The 15,533-nt window shown below is 36.2% G+C and overlaps 1 protein-coding gene across 3 annotated transcripts in view; it reads left to right on the plus strand.

Annotated features, from left to right (window-relative positions):
- CSMD3 (CUB and Sushi multiple domains 3) overlaps positions 1–15,533 on the plus strand; it is a gene marked incomplete at its 5' end in the record, with an annotated part of 769,714 nt that overhangs the window by 527,948 nt on the left and 226,233 nt on the right. For all 3 annotated transcript variants that reach the window (XM_081996335.1, XM_081996336.1, XM_081996337.1), the window contains one exon: positions 3,478–3,672. In XM_081996335.1, the coding sequence (XP_081852461.1) occupies positions 3,478–3,672 (195 nt within the window). The remainder of the gene's footprint in view (positions 1–3,477; positions 3,673–15,533) is intronic.

A 15,533-nucleotide genomic window follows, 5' to 3' on the forward strand; every position in this document is an offset into this window, starting at 1 on the left:
ATAAAATGTTTTATGAACCATTTTTATTATGAATATGAACCATTATCTTTTTACTCATAATGTGTGACTGGGAAGGGAACCTACAGAGCAGCAGACTTCAGGAAAGAGTTGTTAATGGTGTGATATATCATAAGTAGGATGGAAAAGGCAGAGGAAGATAAAGAATAGATTTAAGGAGTACACCTAAGAAGTTCTAAACTGCTTTGAATAAGAGCTGCCATTTTGTGGAGGATTAACATTTTCAAGAGCAGAGAATGGTTAGATTAGTTGAGGAAACCAACTACGGATGTTATTGTTGTGGGTGCCTGCCTGACACAGAGCAGCTGGCTAAAAGAAAACAGATGATAGCTGGAAGAAGCAGAGCCCTGACACTCACGGGGAATTTTAACCACTCCTATAGCTGCTGCAAGGATGATATGGCAATTTTTTCACACAAACTGTAGCAGCTGCAGTTGTGTCCTATATGTACACTAATCCTATTTTAAGTGGCAGTAGTACTCAAGCTGCACTTCATTGAAGGGCCATATTTCTTAGATACAAATCTCAAACCTGACCCGAGTCTCAGGTCTGGTCTGTAATCATGTTTCTGCTTGGATTTTGTTCTTCCCTTCCTCCTTCCCTTCATTTCTATTTTATAATGGAAGAACAGCTTATTAGTTCTTGTAAGTGCTCTGGAGAATAATTATGGAATGTTTGCTCTAGCTAGGTATGTCTATAAAATTATTTCAAAGCAGCTTATTAGGGCTTTGTTCTCTTTGAGACTTACAGATGGATGTTCTGGACAAAGCACCTGCTTCTCTTGGCTTTCAATGTTGTTTTCCATGCACTGAGTTACTAGTTTTCTAGGGGGTTTTGGCATAGTTACCATATGTTAGCCAACAGAGACTTCCTTTGTTGAACTTCAGATTGCACCAGCAATGTATTGCTACCTGTTTTCAGCCTGTATTTCAGAAGCCTTAACTGATCCAATGGTATGCTGAAGTTATCAGAGAAGGAATTGCTGTTTTTCTTGAAGCTTGTTGCAAAATGTTATGATGGGCAAAAAGAATTTACATCTAGTATGCACAGCCAAGAATATAGTGTTACTGTAACTCAAATATTACCTGCCTAAAGAAACAATTGGTTTTAGTCCATACATAACTACTACAGAAAATAATTTAAAAAATACTACTATGGAAAAAAGTCTTCATAATAATACACCTAAAGTTGTAGCACACACACTCTCCAGCATTTTCTCTGATGTCCTGATAAACCTGCCACTGCTCTTCTATGTTGTCCATTTAATGATACTAGTATTCTTGGGAAAGAAAGGGGATGGGGCACAAGGGTCATCAGTGTGTTGAGGTCTTCAGTTGGAGCAACATAACACTGATGGTGAAGGACTTTTCCTCTTGACTCCTGGGAGCACTTCTATTAATTTTTATTAATTTGCTAATACAGTCTTCTTATTTTCTCTGTTTTTCACTGGTTCTCAGCTAGACTTGATGAATCCTTTTGTGACATTTAATTTCATTCTTCACATATTGTAGTGTAGTACACTGACTTTTTCAAGTTCACATAGCGGCAGGTTTCCAACAAGTACTTTGAAGGTGCTAAGTATTTCAGGCTTTATTTTTCAGAGTAGTTATTAAGAAACTGTATTTCTATGGTGACATTGTTACTGTTTAGTCAGCAACTTCAGGAGTCTGTCACAACTGTACCTTTGGGGAAAATAAAATTACAGGGCTGTAATTTTTCCCTAGAGAAAATTTGTGCTGTGGCAGATCATGTCTTTCCACAGTTTTTGATTTATGCACCAGACATAATAGATTATTTTATCTTCTTCTCAATTTCTCATGTGATACGAGTCTCTACTTTATCCAAGGATCGGCTAGAATTCTGAAACATGGATTTCTTATCATAAACTCAAGAATGGTGATCTCACAATATCAGTTGTATAACAATACGAATATATCAATATCAGTTCAGTAAGAAGAAAAAAAATAATGTTTTCTTGATATTGACCTAATGATAGCTATAATCCTAAAATAAATACTTGTTGTGGGATTTTTTTAAATTTGAGAATTTTGACTGGTTTGCCCTAAGCTCTGTGAGACCTTACGTGACAGTGTATTTGGCTTACATAATTATCAATATCTATGTGATATCTTACAGATTTCTAGTAAATTGTACGTCTCAGCTTTTGATTGTCCACCCAGATTTTTAATGAGTGTTACAAAAATTTTAACCTTTCTTTTCTAATGTCGTACCATATTTTGAAGACTTGCCATTTGGAACAGGAGACAGATCTTACAGGCATCACACTACAACTACCTAAATGAATCAATATGGATATCAGATGACTGTTCTTAACAATTTACTATCTGATGTAACTGTGGTGGGTTGACCTTGTCTGGCTACCAGATAACCACCAAAGCTACTCTTTTCTCCCCTGTTCAACTGAGAAGGGGAGTGATAAAGTATTTTGCAGAAATCGAATAAGTGTTCCTTATTGATTTTCTCCACAACACTCTTTAAATGTTGAAGAAGAAAATCTGAAATTTCTGTCTTATTGCCTGAAAAAATTAATTGCTCCAAACTCCATCTTGCATAGCACAAAATCATCTGCTTCATTCCAGCTTCTACCATTTCTGCATATATTTACTGGTTTTTCATTAGTGGAAAAACATTGGAAATTTTTTTCAAAATGTTTTCTTTTCTTCTCTTCTGCACAGTATTGTTAATTAGAAGTGCTAAGTGGTTATTTTTGTTCAGTTTGTTATGTCTTGGATACTAAACACACTAGTATTCACATTATAGAAGGAAGAGGGAAGCAAAGATAAGAGCATATGCATATGTTTGAATCTATTTCAATATTTTGAAACAAATAGCTGTAATAACAAAAAAAAGAGATAAATTTAAAAAATATTTTCATGGTTTGTCCTCCAGTGGGGAAAGAAAAGCTATATGAAAATATATCATATGATATGCACCGATATAGATAGTCATTTGGGGTTTATTAATTTCTAAGAAATTCTTGTTTACATACTTTTTATTTTGTCACAAACAAGTTATATTAGTTTCTCCCATTTATCAGTTTTCAGACCACAGATTTCAAAACTAGGATGTATCTTGTCTGCTGGGACAGTTTCCATAAAACTAACTTGATCTAACTATGCAATGATGTATTTTCTTTTTTTTAATTTAATTTTTTTTTTTTTTAAGTCATTGGTCCTAGTGAACTCTGGAAAAATAATTCTCATAATGGAGGTGTATAGAAATTATCTAGGAAGAGTATAGGGCATATCATTTTGATCACTATATAGTAAGTTAAATGAAAAAGAGAGAATATTTGATGTAGAATGGAAAGATTCTTCAAAAAGAAGGAACATTATATGTCTACAGGGTGCTCAAAGAAGATCTTGAGAGAACTCCAGAAAATATTTGTAATATTTTAGGTTATATTCAAAATTATATCTGCATTTGTTTCCTCTATAGCAAAGCTTCGTGAGTCTTGTTTTGATCCTGGAAATATAATGAATGGAACAAGACTTGGAATGGATTATAAACTGGGGTCAACTGTCACATATTACTGCGATGCAGGTTATGTTCTTCAAGGATATTCTACACTAACATGTATCATGGGAGATGATGGAAGGCCTGGATGGAACAGAGCCCTGCCCAGTTGTCATGGTAAGAGTAGTTTTTCATTTATGATAATTCTGTTATTATTTTTACTTTATCATATGGAAGAAACAGGTGCAATTTTAACAGACTTCCCTTTTAGGACAAAATACTTTTCAGTGACATACTCAATAAAAATAACATATTTAATAACCCAGCATAAATCTTGTTTCAAGTTTTTAATAACATTGGATAAATAGTGTTACAAGTTGTTATTGCAGATAAAGGTTAATAGTAAAGTCATCCTCTATGCCTACCTGTATTCTTGAATTAGTGAGTTTACAGCAGAGTATAGAGAAAAATACTATATATAAGTATTTAAATAGAGCATTTAGTATATTCTGGATGTCACAATATATGTTTGTTTCTTTTTGTTATTACTGGGTTTTAAACCACATAGATTAAATATTTTGTATATTTATTATTGCACCATTTAACCTGTTGGACATAGGGTCTCTAGAAAATGAAATGCACTGAAGATCCAATCATTCAAACTTTTATGGATATGAATAACTGCACTCATTTCAGGAATCTCTTGACTGACTATCTCAAGTACAAGCATTTTCAGATTTAAAGTCTAAGAAAAGATTCAATTTTTATTTCACTGATTTGGTGTTAATTTTTAGCAGCAATTGATAGCCACTTCAGAAAAAAAAAATATTATCTTCACATATTCTGTAAGATTAAGCACAAAACCTGTATCATATATCCAGATATTAATAAACAATTAACACAAAAATGCCAAATTATAAAATTAACATTTGTTTTATAAGTTAAAATAAAATCTCCTCAATATCATCTTAATTTCAATTCCTTTTCATGATTTGAAAACAAAAAGTCTGTTAAATTAATTTTCAATTTGAATATATTTATTTTAAATAGAATATGGATTTTATTGTTGTACACTTAGATTTCTATTGCAAAGTGGATGGTGGAGTACCAGCAAAGCAACAAAAAAATAAAATTGTCAAACCAATATTATAAACATTTGAAGAGCTTTAGTAATTTCATTACCCACCAAAAACATGACACTGAACACCAAACTTCAGTGGCAGCAAATTGGAAAATTGGCCCTAGCAAACTTTTGGAAATGTTTTCAAACTTGTGGACTGTATGCAATGGAAGCCAAAAGTTTCTTCCTCATTTTAAAATGAGATATAAATGTTGTTTTCTAGAGAGAAGTCAGTGAGGAAGGTTGTTGTGTATAAAAGGAAAAAGGTTTTCTTCTTTTTGGAGGTATGTCTCATGGGTAATGAAAGATAAAGAATTTCTTTATCAATGATGCAATAGTTTTGTCTATTCAAACCAATTACAATCTATTTATCAATCTTCCAGTGCTATCTATTTTAACAATCACTAAAGGGAGAGTGTTTTGCTTGAAAGGACTGACATTTTAATAAAAGGAAAAAAAATACAATAGAAGGGGTAGTGGATATCTGTCACTTATTCTAACTGGACCATTTTTTCCCAGGATAAAAAAGGCCTTAGTTCAAAGATGTCAAACACCACACTTCCTTAGGATGTGATGTCACACAATATGCCCTATAAAAATACCTTAACTTTGCAATTTTCACTTGGGTTTTTTACATACTTTTTTTTTCATAGAATCATAGAATCTTTGGGTTGGAAGGGACCTTTAAAGTTCACCTAGTCCAACTCCCCTGCAATAAGCAGGGACATATTCAAGTAGATCAGGTTACTCAGGGCCTCATCCAGCCTGACCTGGAATGTTCCCAGGGATGGGGCATCTACCACCTCTCTGGGCAACCTCTGCCAGTGTTTCACCACCCTCATTGTAAAAAATTTCTTCCTTATATCTCGTTTAAATCTGCTCTCTTTTAGTTTAAAACCATTACCCCTTGTCCTGTCGCTACATGTCCTGCTAAAAAATTAGTTCCCATCTTTCCTGTAAGCTCCCTTTAAGTACTTGGAAGGCTGAAAGAATGTCTCCCCGAGTCTTCTCTTCTCCAGCCTGAACAACCCCAGCTCTCTCAGCCTGTCCTCACAGGAAAGGTGTTCCATTCCTCTGAATATTTTTGTGGCCCTCCTCTAGACACAATCCAACAGGTCCATGTGTTCTGTGTGCTGAGGGCTCCAGAGCTGGACACAGGACTCCAGGTGGGGTCTCACCAGAGCACAGTACAGGGGCAGAATCCCCTCCCTCAACCTGCTGGGCACACTGCTTTGGATGCAGCCCAGGATACAGTTGCCCTTCTGGGCTGCGAGTGCATGTTGCCGGCTCATGTCCAGCTTTTCCTCCACCAGTACACCCAAGTCCTTCTCAGCAGGGTTGTCCTCAATCCCTTCATCTTCCAGCCTGTATAGATATTTTTCCATTTCAGAGGCAATGAAGATTTCTAGGTATGTTGCTGTGATATATTACAGTATATTTTTAATGTAATCAATGCTTTCCACTTTTGTGGGATTTAGCCCAAGAAAACCAGAACATTTATTTAGCTGTGAGAAAGATGATATCACTGATTATCTTTCAATTACATAGAATCATAGAATCTTAAAATCATTTAGGTTGGAAAAAATCTTTAAGATCACCAAGTCCAACCATTAACCTAGCACTACCTAGCACGTGGAGCTGGTAGAAACAGTCTGAGAGCTGAATTTTGACCCATGACTGCCAGTCTCTCCTACATAAAAAATTTGCTTAGTAGAGAAATAAGATTCCTCCATTCTGCCAGCTGTGTCTTTGAAACTCTTCTAAAACTCATAGTGTTGTAATGAAATGTGTTGTACAATACACTTCAGTATATAAGGGGTTTTTTTATTTCCTTGTTTATTTTTAAGAAAAAAATTGAGAACCTTAGCCCCCTTTATACCTGTAATAGTTTGATCTAATTCTTTAAGTATGAACTAAAAAAACGATTTTAAAAAAGTTACCTATCATTCTCTCTAAACTTTTAAACGTTTAATATAAATCTAGAATCCTGGTTCTTCTGTAAAATTCCTGTGGGCCACATTTAGCCATACAGCTTTATAGGGGGAGTAAGACATCTCAGAATATGGAAAAGAGAAATAATACTAATGAATATTCTCATTTTGTTCATGTTTGGAGCTAACTAAGCCAGAGGAGAGGAAAGGAGAACTTTCAACACTCCAGATTGCTCTCTGGGCTCAAGGGACATGATTTCCAATGTATAGAATTGGTCTTGTAAAGAGTGTAATTCAAGAACATAGAAAAGCTTTTTCTCTTCTGAGAGAATGTGTGTCAGTAATATTTGATCATTTCCATGAAGAAAATTATTAGAGAAATAACATGGATAAAATTGGGATGAAACTGATATGGGGTCCAAAGTAAGACCCTATTAAGTAAAAAAATCTTCTTGTTGCAATTAATATGGATATTTTCACTGAACAGTAGAATCACAACAGAGGAGGATAGAGTACCATCTCTATACCAATTCTGAATAACTTGACATAACTTAAGACATACTCCTGAGACGTGGTAGATGAGTTTGAATGGACCACGTAGAGCAAGGAGTTGTAAGTCTAACTTGTTCTGAAGTCTAGGCTTTTGGATAAAATGTGGGCAAAAAGACATTCTATTTTCAGAATTAACAAGAAAATGGAGGCCATGGCTCTATTATATTGGAAGGGCAACTGTTTGGGATGGCTTTACACATTCTCTGAAAATGTCTGGTACATCAAGCCCAGTACGGAGTCTTTGTTGAGGAACACTGATGCTCTGGATCTGGTCAGGCATCACTTTAACTAGTTGATGAGTTGCCCAGTCTGACAAAGCTTGCTTTCCTGGGAATGTGCAAAACTAGAAAATGCGATTGTCTGCAAGACCCTGAAAGTCAATAACTGATGGGTTTGGAGTTAGATAAAAGCTGAGCAGAGGCTTTCTGAATCATAGAGGACTAGTTTTCCAAAATCTATTCAGTGCATAATGCTGATGGTTTTGCAATTGTACCTTTATGCACCAAATACTTTCTATGGCCTAGTCCTATGTGCATTAGGCATGACTTGCATTTGGTTGAAATCATTATTTAAAATGACCTTGAGCCTCTTTAATAAGTGTGGGAAGTGAACCAAATCATTGATTTCATTCTTTTATGAACACATGCAAAGATTATCCAGGCTAATATGCTAAGGTATTTGGCATTTCATGGTGGATGTTAAGAATAGGATGTAATTTACATATGCAGATGCAATATTCTTATGACACAGATGATGATTAATGATTTCTCTTAGCTTCACGATCTGCAATCAATTTTAAATTTTTGGTAACAAACAACAATTGTTTACATAATAACAAAGCGGTCTGTAGTGGGAAATCATATTTATGACTGAGTGTGAAAACCTTGTTCCTCCAGAAGAAATAATTTCTAGATAGTTAAAAAATATTGCCACATTTCATTACAGTCTGTTGTTTAATCCTTGGAAATATTTTAATTTAGGCTTCAAAATATCTCTATCTGAAGGATACATCTAACAATCTCAAATATTGTCGAGCTGCATATGATTTTTTTTTTTGTAACAAAACATCAGTACTTTTGTTTAAAAAGTCCTGGGATTGCTCAGAGAGCAGTTCCATACCATGATATTTAAAACAGAAACATTTTTAATTATGATTACAATGAGAAATCTTAATTCCCAGTCTGATGTACTGAATTGTATACTATAGCAGTGGTGGTTTAGTGACTAAAGACCATGCTAAAAACCATATGCATATGCATTATGAGGAAGGAGAGATGACCTTGAACTACGTGTCGACTCCTTTGTCATATGACATGGAGCATAACCTGCATTATTAGGAGCTGGCAAAAATGGTGCCTGCAGCCTCATCTTCTTCCAAAGAGTTGTTTTCCTGACAACTGACATTTCAGAGGAAGTAATTCTTCTTTATTTTGGCTCTTGGTTTAATTTGCGGTAATTCATACTTTTCTGTATGATTTTTTTTTTTTAATTCCTATTTTTTTTAATTCCTTTTTTTTTAACTTGTCATAGCTATTTGAGGTAGCTCCGATCAGGTTTATATCTGAAAATTTTTAGCATGGAAGACTGCACAGAAAAGCTTAATCTTACTATCTGTTATTTTGTAATAAATTAAATATTGACAGCTTTTTCATCAATTATTCAATATTGATTAGTTAATCAGAGGCTTTATAGGCCACCTTTTTATGCACTTTTTACATAGTGAAGGTATGATTCTAATGTGGATATTGCATACTGACATGGTCTTTTAAAACCATGACTTTAGTCAGCCAATTGTTTGATAAATCATAGTCAGACACAGCACTATCACAAATTGTGAGAAAAAGAATAAAATTATAATTTTCATCATTATTGACAATATTATAAAAAATTGAGAATGTTCTTGTCATAAGCAAACATATGTCTAGAAGAAGATAAAAGACTAAGTCATATTAGGCTAAAATACTTTCTTGGCTTTTTTATATTTAGGATAGGTAGGTAAGGACAAGGTTGAATTTCTAGGTAATCTAATTTCCATTTCTTAATAATACTCAAGTATTTTAAAAGAACAATCAGATAGAACTGGCATAAGATGCTCTATTTTATACATGTAAGAATCAAGGATTTTTTTGTGTGTTTATAGTATTTTGGATATAAAGATTTTGATCAAAGCAGTTGGAACTTTCAGTAGCATTTTTGTCCCATTCTGTGTTTTTGGAGAACAAATGTAGAATGCTTAATTATATTCCCAAATCCTCAACTATCATATATAAGCAATTAAAAAGAATATTTTAAAAGGCACAAAACAGTTGTTAGAAGCCCAATGTTCACTAACTTCCATCTGTGGTATTTAATTCATCTTTATTAAAAAAACAACTAAACAAAACACATTTCTAGACAAAACTGCTTGGTTTTAATAGGTCAAATGCATATCTAAAATGTAACAGAGATCAGGATCAGACTTTATTACAGGGATACTCTAGATGGATTGTAGTTGTCGTGGTTTAGCCCCAGCCAGCAACTAAGCACCACGCAGCCGCTCGCTCACTCCCCCACGGTGGCACGGGGGAGAGAATCGGAAGAGTAAAAGTGAGGAAACTCATGGTTTGAGATAAAGACAGTTCAATAAGTAAAGCAAAAGCCGTGCACGCAAGCAAAGCAAAACAAGGAATTTGTTCACCACTCCCCATGGGCAGGCAGGTGTTCAGCCATCTCCAGGGAAGCAGGGCTCCGTCACGCGTAATGGTTTCTTGGGAAGACAGACGCCATCACTCCAAACGTCCCTCCACCTTTTCCTTCTTCTTTGTCCCAGCTTTATATACTGAGCATGACGTTATATGGTATGGAATATCTCTTTGGCCAGCCTGGGTCAGCTGTCCCAGCTGTGTCCCCTCCCAGCTTCCCGTGCACCCCCAGCCTGCTCGCTGCAGGCCAGCATGAGAAGCTGGACTGTCCTTGACTACTTAGCAACAACTCAAAACATCAGCACCTTATCAACATTTTCTCATCCCAAATCCAAAACATAGCCTCATGCTAGCTTCTATGAAGAAAATTAACTCTACCCTAGCTGAAACCAGGACATTATCCACCCCTTATTCCATACCATTTACGTTATGCTCAGGTACCACACTATCCAATATAACCTCATTAACCACCCCCCCCCTTCCCATCCTTTAATATAATACACAGATTATCATCCCCTTAGTCTATAGACTTCCCTCCAAAATGTCCGTGAAATGTCTGCTGAGTTTATTTAGTCCGTGACTTTGGGCTCCATCCCTTATGGTGGTCACTCAGGACAGGCGAGGTGGGGTGTTGCATGGAGTTACTGGGCACCAAAGCCAGCTCAGGTCAGGTCACTGCTGCACTGGCACTGCTTCTTGTAAGGCTTGTCCTCCATTGGTTCAGGTGGTTCCTGCTATAGTAGTTCCTATAACATGCAACTCAAATCATGGGTTACAACAGTTTAAAGGTACTTCCATTACAATCGCCACCCCTGGGCCCTTTGTACTGGACCATAGGGTTTAACACTGCAATGAACTCCTCCCCTTGCCCCTGCTCCAGCTTGGACTTATCCACAGACTGCAGTCCCTTCCATGAGCCACAGTCTCCAGGGGTATATCTGCTGCGGCATAGATTTATCCATAGTTGCAGTCACTTCGAGGTGCACCTGCTCCAAAACGGCCGTCTCCACAGGCCACAGTACCTCCAGAGATAAATCTGCTCCAACGTGGCCTTACCCATAGTTCCAGTTCCTCCAGGGCTTCTCCATGGCCACACACTTTGAGGTGCTCCAAGCATGACCTCATGCACAACCAATAATGCTTCAAGGTGCACCTGCTGCAGCATAGACTTATCCACAGCCACAGACGCTTCGAGATGTACCTTCTCCAGCGTGGACTTATCCTTGTGCCACAATCCCATCAGAGGTATACCTGCTGCGGCACAGACATAACCATGGCCACAGATGCTTCGAGATATACCTGCTTCTGTCATGGGCTTATGCACAGCCACAGACACTTCGGGGTGTCCTGCTCCCACATGGACTCACCCACAGGTCACAGTCCCTTCGACTCGAGTTCACAGTGGAGTTCCAGCCTATTCAGTACAGCAGCACAGGAGAAAAACCAGCAATACCCCGGCCATCTGCCAGCCCAGGTGCAAGGCCATTGCTGTTACCAGAATCTTGCCAGGCACAGCAGGGTCAGACGATCAGCAGTACAGCAGCAGCGAAAGCAAAATGCAGCCACTAACGAGCACTGGACTCTAATATATGCAGGGAAGGCAAACCCATGGCAAGCACAGGGGCCTGGCAATTAATGGCATGGCTAAGCAGCAATAACAGCTATAAATTCTATCATCTAGCACATTCCAATCAAACTTGTCATTATCTCAAACCCTTCGAGCCCCACGTTGGGCGCCAAAAAGGACTGTTGTGGTTTAGCCCCAGCCAGCAACTACGCACCACGCAGCCGCTCGCTCACTCCCCCACAGTGGCACGGGGGAGAGAATCGGAAGAGTAAAAGTGAGGAAACTCATGGTTTGAGATAAAGACAGTTCAATAAGTAAAGCAAAAGCCGTGCACGCAAGTAAAGCAAAACAAGGAATTTGTTCACCACTCCCCATGGGCAGGCAGGTGTTCAGCCATCTCCAGGGAAGCAGGGCTCCGTCACGCGTAATGGTTTCTTGGGAAGACAGACGCCATAACTCCGAACGTCCCTCCACCTTTTCCTTCTTCTTTGTCCCAGCTTTATATACTGAGCATGACGTTATATGGTATGGAATATCTCTTTGGCCAGCCTGGGTCAGCTGTCCCAGCTGTGTCCCCTCCCAGCTTCCTGCGCACCCCCAGCCTGCTCGCTGCAGGCCAGCATGAGAAGCTGGACTGTCCTTGACTACTTAGCAACAACTCAAAACATCAGCACCTTATCAACATTTTCTCATCCCAAATCCAAAACATAGCCTCATGCTAGCTTCTATGAAGAAAATTAACTCTACCCTAGCTGAAACCAGGACAGTAGTAACTACATTTTGGGTTGGCTAGTTATTCTTCATTAATTATTTTTGTTAAAACAAAAATATTTTTTGTTTGTTTTTCAATAAAAACACTTATATTTAAGTCCTTTTAATTATTTAATGACTTTAAAGTGCCAGCTTGATATTTGCAGTTCTCTGCATCAGTCTTGTTCCTCAATATGATTAATTAACTTTAAAATTATGTATCTGTGGCAAAGAATTAAGTCTGCAGCAAACACATTGTCTTCATACTTTGGAGGTGGCAGAGGACTGAATGAGGTAGTGGAAGAGAAGAGATACAGAGATTCAAAGCCAAGATGGCTTATAATCACTAAAGAATTCTTGCAGAATCTGAAACTAATTCTCAGAAGCCCAATGTCTATCTTTTTCATGTTATGAAAGGGCCTCAGACAGAAATTCTGAGGATGACATGAGTTTAAATGGTTGGTATTTATGGTATAAAGAGTGGAATGAATGCATTGAGAGAGTTACTGTGTATTGGAATGCAAAGACCTACCTCAGTCAGCATTCCGTTAAGGTAGTAAAAGTATTAAAGGCATTAAAACACATGGAAGAGGTGGCATAGGTGATGCTGCAGTTGTAGTCATCCATTTACCTCCTCTTGAAGGATGACACTTTCATTTAAAATAAATTTATGTCTACTAATTTTTCATTTGAATTATGACTAACTAAATGATATTACAGAGTGAAATTCGTTAACTGCCATGGGCTTGTGAAAAAGTTGTGCTACCTGGTCTTGGATTTTCAGTATTGAGGAGTCATTCTGGATAGATTTCTTCACTGTCTACTTCAGAAACTTTTCTTAAATGAGCATTCATACAAAGTATAAATGTTACTTTTCCTATATTGTGCACTTTTATCATACACTCTTATGCTTACACAACATCTTTGAGTAGGTAAAGAATTCAACTTCATGACATTTACACCATGAAACAAGAGTACAAGAATGATGCTTTTCTTTTAAAACTACTCAATAATTTCCTTAAATCTTTACAAATAAAAGTAAAACCAGTAGTGGAAAAAAAAAAACCACCTGAACATAGCCCCTTGAGTGTTTATGATACTGTGCAATGTCACAAATTACTCTCTTAACTTTGCATAACTTTGTGTTTAAAGTTGTGAAGAATAAAATGACATGTGAGGGGAGGCAAAATGAAGTGTGTAGAGAGGAAAAAATTGTCCTTTAAAGTAATAAAAATTATATTTATAATTATTATAAATTATTATATTTATTATTATTTATTATCATACATGTGTATAAATGTATTGAACTATTATTAATAATTAATTTATGTGTGTAAAGAATTATACTATTACAAGTAATAAACTGATGTGGTATTTATGTTCAAAACTCCCAAAATTTAAGGCTGAAAAAATCTAACATTGAAAAGTTAGTCAATGACAGAATTAAGGTTGTCATGCAGCTGAGGTTGTGTTTGGAACACCTTCAACTGTAGTCTTATATACTACTGTGTTTGAGAGATGGCAGCAGTTGTTTTGTTTTGATACAGTGATGATAGAGTTGCTTATGTTTGAAGTCACTATATGAAGGGCCACTACTTAACCTATTTCAAGGTTTGAAAGTCTGTAACAAATGAGTTGGGCAATTGCAGAGGCACAGAGTATTCTTGCAGCTAATGAAGCTGAATGTTACTGTGAATGACACTCTGTCTGTGTTTTATAGTTCCAAAGTAATGTTCTTTTTAACCACTTAAGCAGTATGCTTTCTTAGAAGTTGTCATATGTTGGTTACTTAAAAAGCATTTTCTTTTTGCTGAGAATAAAACACAGAATCACATAAATCATCACTTGAGTTCTTAGATTTGAAATCAATTAGGATTTGAATATATAAAATGTTACTCAAATGCTACATACTCTGAAAAGTTAGTTTTTAATAGGCAGACTTGAAAAGGACTTTTGAAGAAAGTATGTATATAGTGACTGAAATATCTTCTGGATACCAAATTTTTGTTCCCAAGATTCTGCTGCCCATTTTTTATAAATATATGCCCACTGCTCTACCATTCCAAGCTTTCCTCCCAATATACTCAGTGGAGAGAGACAGTTTTCATAAAAGGTCACCAAAAGGGATTCAAAGAGCTTGTTAGGAAGGTATATTTTTCCATTTCCATCTGGACTGCATGAACAGGATTTACTGTGCTTGCATGCTGAGCAAGGCATGACTTAGAGTAGCAACACAGGAAACAGTAGATATAGCAAAATATCTGAATATGCTGTGTGGAAGCAGTATCACTTGAGATTAAAACATACAACAAACACTGTTTTGGAGGGATTGTAAGGTTACTTTTTGTGTGTGTAAAAACTTAAGCAGTTAGAAGATTCCTGATAAAGTAAAAGAGTAAGCATCTAGGTCTGAGTATACCTTAACCTCACACTACAGACACTTTTCTGTATGAACACATTCATTACTCATACTCTGAGGAAGGGAGACTATTGAACACCAAAGAACTATCAAGTCAAAAAGCCAAAAAGAGAAAAGCTAACTTGCACCTAGTGGATTTAGTAGTGATTTAGTAGAGACTGGTTATGAATATATACTTCTTGGAGATAGTGGGCTCATTTTTCCTATGACAAACCACTGTTTATTGTAAAATGCACAAATGATTTGCAGAATAGGGAATAAAAATAAGATCTTTATATATGGATATGCAGATAGCTGTTATTTTGCTGAAAACCCCACAGTTTTTGAAAAATGTGATTAAGTTAAAATCTGAGCTTTTCTTAAACCTGTTCTCTTCATATCAGAGAAAGTTTGAATATGTTACTGGAATAAGCTATGAAGGTTAATTATTGTAGAAAGCTTAGAAAACAATAAAAAATAAATATAGACACATACATATACCCACACCAAGCACTACTCTGAATATCTGACCTTTTCAATATACATTTGGAATTCATAATTGGCTTTACAATGTCCGCTGAATAATCAATGCTACATGTAATTATTCCAAGCTTTCGTTTCAGAAGTACTAACATAATATAATGGTAAATAAAGCATAAGAAATGAAGACTATTAGTTAATTACAATGAACTCATTAAAATCAGCTGCCAGAGAATCCTAATTTCCAAGGCATTTAAAGGATTAGTTAAATAGAGTGCGCCATAAAACCATGTTGAACTAAATCTGCTGCAACTTTTTAGAAGCACGGTTTAATGAAGGAAATAATACAAAGAAGGTGAAATAGTTTGAGCTATGTAAAATTTTATTTTTTTAACCTTATTTTTTAATATAATTTACTACAAAAAAAGTATCTGAAATCAAGCATGTATATCCAGGTCATAATTTTAAATGTACCTGCTTAGATGTAACCGTTAGTTTGAATAAAGATCATGAGTAAGCAAGGAAAATATAACACGGAACTTCAGTATTATTGAGAATA

This window comes from Phaethon aethereus (assembly GCF_964289735.1).
Source record: "Phaethon aethereus genome assembly, chromosome: 2".
In the NCBI taxonomy this organism is placed as follows: domain Eukaryota; kingdom Metazoa; phylum Chordata; class Aves; order Phaethontiformes; family Phaethontidae; genus Phaethon; species Phaethon aethereus.